General features: G+C 50.5%; 1 protein-coding gene across 2 annotated transcripts; it reads left to right on the forward strand.

The window, feature by feature from the left end:
• Nucleotides 1-154: 154 nt before the first annotated feature.
• Nucleotides 155-8,711, forward strand: Sbk2 (SH3 domain binding kinase family member 2). 2 transcript variants are annotated; one of them, XM_029479911.2, is made up of 4 exons: nt 155-388; nt 1,346-1,600; nt 5,691-5,893; nt 6,991-8,711. In XM_029479911.2, the coding sequence occupies exons 2-4, from the start codon at nt 1,348-1,350 to the stop codon at nt 7,621-7,623; spliced, it is 1,089 nt and encodes a 362-aa protein (XP_029335771.1). In that variant the 5' UTR covers nt 155-388; nt 1,346-1,347; the 3' UTR covers nt 7,624-8,711. The 2 variants fall into 2 exon arrangements, with proteins under 2 accessions (XP_029335771.1, XP_021021599.1); XM_021165940.3 differs by having other exon boundaries at nt 177-235.
• The last annotated feature ends 728 nt before the right edge of the window (nt 8,712-9,439 follow it).

A 9,439-nucleotide genomic window follows, 5' to 3' on the forward strand; every position in this document is an offset into this window, starting at 1 on the left:
GGTCCAGCCACAGCCGGTACTAGGATTCAACACACGATGTCGCTCTGCCCCCAATGGGGGGCAGAAGGGGCGGGGCAGAGGGCGGAGCTTTACGAACCCCCAGAGTGAGGGCGGGACTTGCTCCTGAGCAGTCTGATGCTGGCAGGAACCCCCGAAGTGCAAGGCGCTAACTGCAGTAGTCAGAAAGGGATCAGACAAGCCTTGGAGAAGGCGAAGTCTGGAGCTCTGAGCCCAGGTCAGACGTAGGGCAAGGTTAACCGGCCTGAGGGAAGGCTGCAGTTGAACAGGAAAACAGGTGGCAAGAGTCCTGGCCCCTCGACAGCACAAGAGACACCTTGAAGCAATCGAGTGCTTTAGTGTTGGGGACAGAATCCAAGGCCCAAGTTGTGTGAGTTTTAGAAGTTCCTGGGACAGTAATAAGTTATGGTTTGAAGCCCTAGTCTGAGGGAGGAGGGCTGAGGGCTGGACCCCTGGGTCTAAGGGAGGAGGGCCGAAGTCTGGAAGCTTGGGTCTGAAGGAGGAGGGCCGAGGTCTGGGACCTTGGATCTGAGGGTAGATGAATGGGGCCTGGAGTCCTGGATCTGAGGAGGGAGGGCTGGGGTCTGAGACCTGAATTCGAAGGAGGAGGGTTGGAGTCTATTTCTCTGGGTGCTGGGGTCTCAAGCCCTGGGTCTAGGGATAAGCTGCTGAGCTGTGAGACTTGAACCACAAAATGATTGAGTGCTAAAGGCTGAGGTCCAAGTGACAGCTACAGGCAGGACCCCGGTGTCCCAAGCTGTGGAGAGCCCCACCCTTCCCTGGAGGCAGAGAGCACCTGTTTTCTCTTTGGAGAGAAACTGCTCATCCACTCTGGGCCCAAGTCTGTTTGCTTTGGAAACAAGATGGAGGGTGTCTCGATGACTTGGTTCATCTTTCACCCTCAGGCCACCAGGTGGCAGTGGGAATGGGGGGGGGGGGCATCTGACCTCTCAGTTGACCTCACCTCACACAAGCGACTCTTTTCCACTCCTCAGGGTCTCTTACTGAATGGAAATGAATCACAATGAGAAGTGGTGATGAGAAGGTCCAGGTCTAGACTTCCTCAGACCTAGAGTCCATACCCCAGCCCTCCTCCCTCAGACCCAGGAGTCCAGACTGCAGCCCTCCTCCCTTAGACCTTGAGGTCCAGACTGTGGTCCTCTTCCCTCAGGCTCTGGAGTCCAGACCCTGGCCCTCCTCCCTTGGACCCAGGAATCTAGACCCAGCCCTCACCCCTCAGGAGTCAGGTTTCCTTGCTCTTCCTCCCCTAGGCATAGGCTAGCGAGCTCTGAGTCCTGGGCCACAGTCCTTTTTGTCTGTCTTGCAGAAATGCCAGGCAAACAGTCAGAAGACAAGCCAATGGAAGTGCCAGCTGTGGAGGATGGAGGTGATGAAGGCCTGGGAGGCCTAACGGTAGAGGAGCTGCAGCAGGGTCAGGAGGCTGCTCTGGCCTTGGAGGACATGATGGCTCTGAGTGCCCAGACCCTGGTCCAAACTGAGGTGGAAGAGCTGTACGAGGAAGTGCGTCCCCTGGGCCAGGGCCGGTTCGGCCGTGTCCTGCTGGTTACTCACCGCCAGAAAGGTACTGGATCTTGGACACAGGCATGCTGTAGGGTACAGCTGAGAGTAGAGATTTCAGGCGAGCTAGGACAAGTCCAGGGAGTCTTATAAACCTCAGTCAGATCTTCCTTCCCCACTTTATTGTGGGCTGTGCATTTCAGGGAGTTGCTTTAACCTCTCTGAGCCCCAGAGTTTTCCTTTGAAAAGGTGAGAGACCTGGAGGCTGACAGGAAGGCTGTTGTGAATTTGAAGCTGGCTTAAGATTTACAAAGTGAGTTCCAGGTTAGTTAGCCATGGCTGTGTAGAAAGATTACCATCTCAAACTAACAAACAAAGCTGACCTGACAGCTGATAGTTGACATCCCAGTATCCCTGAGATGGAGTTCCTAGAGGTAGAGACAGGAGGATCGGGAATTTGAAGTCATCCTAGGATATATCCAGACTTCCAGGCCAGCCCGAGGTACGTGAGACTCCATTTCAAAACTAGAAGGCCAGGCAGGATGGCTCAGCAGGTAAGGGCACTTGCCGAAAAGTCTGATGACTTGAGTTCAATTCCCCAGATCCTACATGGTGGAAGGAGAGAACTAACTGCCCAAGGTGCCCCCTGATCTCTACAGTCCTCTCCTGACAAATACACAGTCAATCAATCAATCAATCAATCAGCCAATATAAAATTGAAAAGAAAGGAGAAAAGAAAAAGTGTTTATACTTTAAAAAAAAAACGAATGATTTTCTATTATATTACTTCCTACTGTCCAGTCATGCCCACTTACCTGTGCTCTCCCGGATGTTTGGAACTGTATGGACATGTTTTTCTCACATTTGATTTGATGGGCGTTGGTGTTTGTCTGCGGCCATGTCTGTGTGAGGGTGTCGGATCCCCTGGAACTATAATAGTTACAGACAGCTGTGAGTTGCCGTGTGGTTGTTGGGAATTGAACCTAGGTCCTCTGAAACTGTAGCCAGTGCTCTTGATGGCTGAGCCATCTTTCCATCCTCAAACCGAATACATGTTGTATCAACTGTAACATCTACCTTTTCCTCTTTCTTTTCAAATTTTTATTTAAAAAAAAAAAATTTTTTTTGGTTATGTGTATACGTGGGGCCGGGAGGCAGGGGGTGGATTACTGTACATGAGTTCAGTGTCCAAAGAGGCCAGAAGAGGGCAACAGGTTCCCCTGACGCTGGATTACAGGTGGTTGGAGAATGGTGTGTTCTGGGATTTGAACTCTGGTCTTCTGGAAGAGTAGCAATTACTGTTTGGTTATCCAAACCTTTACTTTAAAAAAAAAGATTTATTTATTTTATGTATATGACTACATTGCAGCTGTCTTTAGTCATACTAGAAGAGGGCATAGGATTCCATTACAGATGGGTGTGAGCCACCATGTGGTTGCTAGGAATTGAACTCAGGACCTTCAGAAGAGCAGTCAGTGCTCTTAACCACTGAGCCATCTCTCTAGCCCCTAACCTTTACTTTTATTTCATTTTTAAAATTTTACGTGTGGTGTTTTGCCTGTATTCATACCTATGCACCACTTGCATGTTTGGTGCCCCCAGAGGCCAGAAGAGGACATGTGAGCCCCTGGGACTGGAGTGACAGATGACTGTGAACTGCCATGTTGGATGTTGGGAATTGAAACTGAGTTCTCTGGAAGAGTCATCCCTGCTCTCCATCCCAAGCCCTCATTCCAGCCTTTCCTTTTTAACTCTTTCCTGCCTTTCTTTCTCAAATTTTTTTCAGACAGGGTTTCATGCAGCCCATGATGGTCTCAAAACTGCTACGTATCTGAGGCTGGCCTTATCTGATTGTCCTGCCTCTGTCTCTGGCAAGTGCTGGGATTATAGGCATGCACCACCAGTCCCAGCTTGTGTAGTCTGAGGGATGGAACCAGAGGCTTCCTATATCCTGGCCACGCGATCTTCCAAATAAACTACACTCTTAGCCTTGAGTAGATCATAAAAGCAGTGATTTTCAACCTGTGGGTCGAGACCCCTTAGAAACAACCCTTTCACAGAGGTCACCTAAGACCATCAGAAACCACAGATATTACATTATGGTTCATAACACTAGCAAAGTTACAGTTATAAAGTAGAAAAGAAAATTTTCAGTTGCGGGGGGGGGGGGTCGGGGGGGTCAGTACAACATGAAGAGCTGGATTAAAAGGTTCCAGCATCAGGAAGGTTGAGAACCCCTGCTTTACAGAGATAACATGGGGCTATTCGGTGGACTCCAACACAGTCTGACTGGTATCGTGCAAAGAAGAAAAGATTCTTGAAGTCAGGATCCTTGAGGACTCAGGGAGAAGACAGTAATCTTCAAGGTATGAGACCCTGTCTCAGAAGAGAGAGGGGGTGAGCAGGGCTGAAGATGTAGCTCAGTGGCAGAGTGTTTGGGCCTGGCATACGTGTGGCCCAGAGTTAAATCCCCAAATCTGAACAAGAAGAAAAACACCTCATCAAGTTTCAGCATCGTGCTGGGTAAATTCCTGTAATCCAGCATTCACAAAGCAGAGGCAAGAAGAGCTTTGCCTACACATACGTATGTGCTTGGGGCTCACAGAAGTCAGAAGGAGGCATTGAAACCCACAGAATTGGTCTAGCTTGAGAGAGAGAGAGAGAGAGAGAGAGAGAGATCACCCACAGATCATTGAAATGGCTCTGCAGGTAAAGGTACTTGCCTCAAAAGTTGTTCCACCCAAGTTGAATTCCTGGAACCCACATAAAGGCAAAGGCAGAGGGCAAAACTGACTCTACAAAGTTGTCTTGTGATTTCTACATGCTCAACATGCCACGTACAGGTTCATGTACATTAATACTCACTCTCTCTCTCTCTCTCTCTCTCTCTCTCTCTCTCTCTCTCTCTCTCTCTCTCTCTCTGGCTAAAGAGATGGCACAGAAGTTAAAAGCATCTGTTGCCAAAAAAAAAAAAAAAAAAAAGTCGGGCATGGTGGCTCAGGCCTTTAATCCCAGCACTCGGGAGGCAGAGGCAGGCGGATTTCTGAGTTTGAGGCCAGCCTGGTCTACAAAGTGAGTTCCAGGACAGCCAGGGCTACACAGAGAAACCCTGTCTCGAAAAAAAAAAAAAAGAAAAAAAAAAAAAAAGCATCTGTTGCTTTTGCAGAGGACCCGAGTTCTCTATAAGTCCAATTCCATGGGATCCGATGCCTTCCTCTGACTTCTGTGGCACCAGGCACGAACATAGTGCACATACATACTTGTAGGGAAAGCATTTCATGGACATAAAATAAAACGGAAAACAAAGGAAGGGGAGTGAGGAGATGGCTCTGAGATGGTTCTGCAGTTAGGGCTGCTTCTTTTGCCAGGTGGTGGTGGTAGTGGCAGCGGCGCACACCTTTAATCCCAGCACTCAGGAAGCAGAGGCAGGCGGATCTCTGAGTTTGAGATCTGGTCTACAGAGAGAGTGCCAAGACAGCCAGTGCTACACAGAGAAACTCTGGCTCAAAACCACCAAAAATTAATTAATTAATTAAAGCACACAAAACTAGTAGTCGAAGTTTCCACCTTGGCGGACTTTGTAACCTAGGGTGTCATTTCTCCATGGGATAGGATCACAACTCCCTGACTGTACCCTTTGTCCTGTACCAGCCATGGTGGTCCATAGCTGTAATCCCACCTGTGAGGAAGATCAGGAGTCCAAGGTCATTCTCAGATATCCTACCAGGAGACCGGGCTATATGAGACTCTTATCTCAGAAAAGGAGAAAAATAATAATAACCTTCCGCTGGGGGATCGTCATCATGCAGACAGAGTCACCGACCTCCCCAGGGGACCGTCATCATGCAGACAGAGTCACTGACCTCCCCGGGGGACCGTCATCATGCAGACAGAGTCACTGGAGACTCCATATTTGGTTTCTGTTCACCCTGAAATGCAGAATGGACATGGGGACTGAATCTCTCGTTGGTAGCAGCAGAGACTGTGCTATTAGAGTAGGTAGGGAGGCAGGGATTGGGGGACAAAAAGGCATTTGGCAAACAGATTCCCTCCAGAAGGCCAGCACACTGATGAAGAAAGCTGGTCTCAGTGACCTAAACTCTTACCCACCTCTGATAACCATCCTTGTTACATCTGCCCCTCCACCCCCCCAGGAACACCCCTGGCGCTGAAGCAGCTCCCGAAGCAATCCACTTCCCTCCGTGGCTTCCTGTATGAGTTCTGCGTGGGCCTCTCACTTGGCACACATTCTGCCATTGTGGCAGCCTATGGCATTGGCATTGAGTCAGCCAATTCCTACAGCTTCCTGACAGAACCTGTCCTCCATGGGGACCTCATCACCTTCATCCAGCCCAAGGTGAGTAGGTAGGCCCTGAGCATGCCTTCATGAGCCTTACCAGCATTGATGGGAAGCTCCAACCAAACAGCACGGACCACAGGAGTCATGTTTACTGTTGTTGGGCCACACTGGATTTGTTGGGTCACTTTAGATTTCATTGACTATGTCCTACTGAGATTAACCAGCACTCACAAGCTCAAAAGTCTCCTCTGCGGGAGCTAACAGGCTTCATGGGCTCTCTGGGATCCATCAGTTCACACCAGGCCTCACAGATCCTTCCAGGTCACACCAGATGCTCTTGCTAGGCCTCAGCATTCTTACACACTCATAGGACTTGTCGACTCAGGCTAGACCTCAGGGACCTCAGAAGTTCACAGGCCTCACAGCTCACACTGTGCCTCACAGGTCGGAGGCTCAACAAGCTCATAGGACTCGCCAGCTCAAAAGGCCTCACAGCTCCTATTAGGGCTCAAAGGTTCATAGGACTCACAAGACTCAGTTTCAAGTAGGCCTCACAAGCTCACACTAGACCTCACAGGCCTGAAGTTCTCACAGGCCTGACAGGCTTGCACCAGGCCTCAGAGACTCCTAGGTCATACAGGCTCACACTGGACCTCATAGGCCTCACAGTCTCACATCCTCACAGACACACGCTATGCCTCACAAAAGCCTCAGTAGTTCATACCTGACAGGCTCACAGGAGGCCTCATAGGCCTCACACCCACACAAGCTAACACTCATATTCACACAAGACCTCAGAGGTTTATACTAAGCCTCATAGGCATTACAGTCTCAAAGGATTCACAGGCTCCTAAGCCTCAGAAGTTCACAGTAGGCTTCTCATGGCTCACAGGCCTCATAGGCTTCAATAGGCCTCCCAAGGGTCACAACCCCTCACCAGATCCCACAAGACCTCACGAGGGTCACAAGTCTCACAGACTTAGAGGCCTCACCAAGTCACACTAGGCAGGCCTCACAGGCCTCACCTGTTTGTTTGTCGGCCTCTTCAGCTTTCCCCACGGCATCTGCACATGGGGTTGAAAAGAAGCCCTATCTTTGCATTGTCCCTCAACAGCTGGGGGAGCAGTGTCTATTCGTCATCTCTGCCCCTGCAGGTGGGTCTCCCACAGCCAGCAGCCCAGCGCTGTGCAGCCCAACTGGCCTCTGCCCTGGAACACATTCACTCGCATGGCCTGGTGTACCGGGACTTGAAGCCAGAGAATGTGCTGGTGTGTGACCCAGCCTGCCAGCACATCAAGCTGACAGACTTCGGCCACACCCGGCCCCGAGGGACCCTGCTCCGACTCACTGGGCCACCTATCCCCTACACTGCCCCTGAGCTCTGTGCCCCACCACCCCTCCCTGAGGGACTACCCATCCAACCTTCCCTGGATGCCTGGGCTCTAGGGGTCCTGATCTTCTGCCTCCTTACTGGCTACTTCCCCTGGGACCAGCCCCTGGTGGAGGTTGACCCTTTCTTTGAGGACTTTCTCATCTGGCAGGCTTCTGGTCAGCCCCAAGACCGGCCACAGCCCTGGTATAGCCTGTCACCTGCAGCAGACACTCTCCTATGGGGGCTGCTAGATCCTCACCCCCGGAAGAGGAACCCTGTGAGTTCCATCAAGAGCTATCTAGGCCAACCCTGGAAGCAGAGGGAAGGGGAGGCTGAGGAATTGGCAAAGGAGCTGAGAGAAGATGGGTGGAGAGGAGGACAGGAGGCTGCAAAGGGGGAGCAGCCTGCATGCTGAGACCTGCTTAGCCTGAGCTGCCTGGCTGTGGCCTCTTCTTGGTTTTGGCTCTATCTATCTCTCATCCGTCCTGTGTGTTATCTGTGCCCCTCCTTTATGCTGTGTGTATTCACGAATGTGTGCACGTGTGCTTGTGTGCATGCATATATGTGTTTGTATGTGTGTATGTGTGCATGCATTTGTGTGTGTATGTGTGTGTACACGCACGTATGCGTGTATATACATATACCTGTATATGCACATATGTGTGTGTATATGGGGTGTGTGTGTGTAGTGCTGTGTGTAAATCAGAGGACTTTTTTTTTTTTTTTTTGGTTTTTCGAGACAGGGTTTCTCTGTGTAGCCCTGGCTGTCCTGGCACTCACTTTGTAGACCAGGCTGGCCTCGAACTCAGAAATCCGCCTGCCTCTGCCTCCCGAGTGCTGGGATTAAAGGCGTGCGCCACCACGCCCGGCTAAATCAGAGGACTTTTAGCAGTCAGTCCTCTCCTTCCACCATGGAGCCCAGCCATGGAATTCTTATAAGCCTTCAAGTGCCTTTAGCTACGGGAGCCATCTTGCTGGCTCTGGTCTATATAACTCTGAGTCCTCCTGCCTCAGCTTCCTGAGTCCTGGAATAGCAGGCATGTACCATGCTCCGCTGTCCGGCGTAGCTCTGCACCATCCCACCTCAGTTAGCCTTCCCCACAAACCTAGGTAAAATGGCCACCTGCTGTGAACTTCACAACCCCAGGCTTCTCTGTACTTTTGTGTCCTTTACTAACTGCCCGCTTATTTTCTGAGCTCCCAGGGGGTGGGTTTTGGCCCCTGAAGGACTGACCCTACATCTCTGAGCAATGCCCAGCCTGCAGCAGCAACCAAATGAATAGACACATCTGATCAGCATTGCTCCACACCATGTGGGCCTTTCGCACTCTGTCACTGTCCTCTGGCTCTCTCACTTTGTTTCTGTCCTCCTGTCTCCCATCTTCGCTCATGTGGCTTCGCTCCACTCAAATCTGCTCTGGCTTTTGTTGCTTACTCACCTGCATTCTGGGATACCACCCTCTGAGTGAGGTACACTTGCCCAGCTGCCCTCTGCAAATAAAGTTCCCCTGGCAACTGAATCTTGTGCTGTGACTCTGTTCATCTGGGAAAGAGTGGGAGGGGCATGTGGCAGAGACAGAGACACCCAGAGAGACAGACACAGAGAAGTCATAGGGCCAAATGGTGCTTGGGTGAGGACCCTTAATGGGCCGCTCTTACATGGAACTTGTGATGGCAGGTTCCTAAATATTGTTTGGGTGGCTATTCAATTTTTAATTTTAAAGATAATTAATCATTATATGATCATGCCACCACATGCCTGTAGAGACAGAGGACAGCTTGCTGCAGAAATTGGTTCTGTTGACAGACTTACCTACTGAACCATCTCACCTGCCCAGTTTTCATATTTTTGTTTTGGTTTAGTTTCTATAACACAGAGTTTCACTCTGTAGCTGTGGCTGGTCTGGAACTCACTATGGAAACCAGGGCGGCCTCAAATTCAGAGATCCGCCTGCCTCTGCCCCCAGTGCTGGAATTAAAGGCTTGCACTACCAAATTCCTCATTTAAAAAAAAAAATCATGTGCATTGGTTTTGCCTTCCTGTATGTCTGTGTGAGGGTGTCAAATCCCCTGAAACTGGAGTTACACTCAGTTGTGAGCTGCCATGTGGGTGCCAAGAATTTAACTTGGGTCCCCTGGAAGAGCAGCTAGTGCTCTTAACTACTGAGGCATCTCTCCATTCCCCTCTTTCCTCTCCTCTCCTCTCCTCTCCTCTCCTCTCCTCTCCTCTC

The sequence above is a fragment of the Mus caroli genome, unplaced genomic scaffold, assembly GCF_978045245.1.
Source record: "Mus caroli unplaced genomic scaffold, Mus_caroli_1 scaffold_8, whole genome shotgun sequence".
In the NCBI taxonomy this organism is placed as follows: domain Eukaryota; kingdom Metazoa; phylum Chordata; class Mammalia; order Rodentia; family Muridae; genus Mus; species Mus caroli.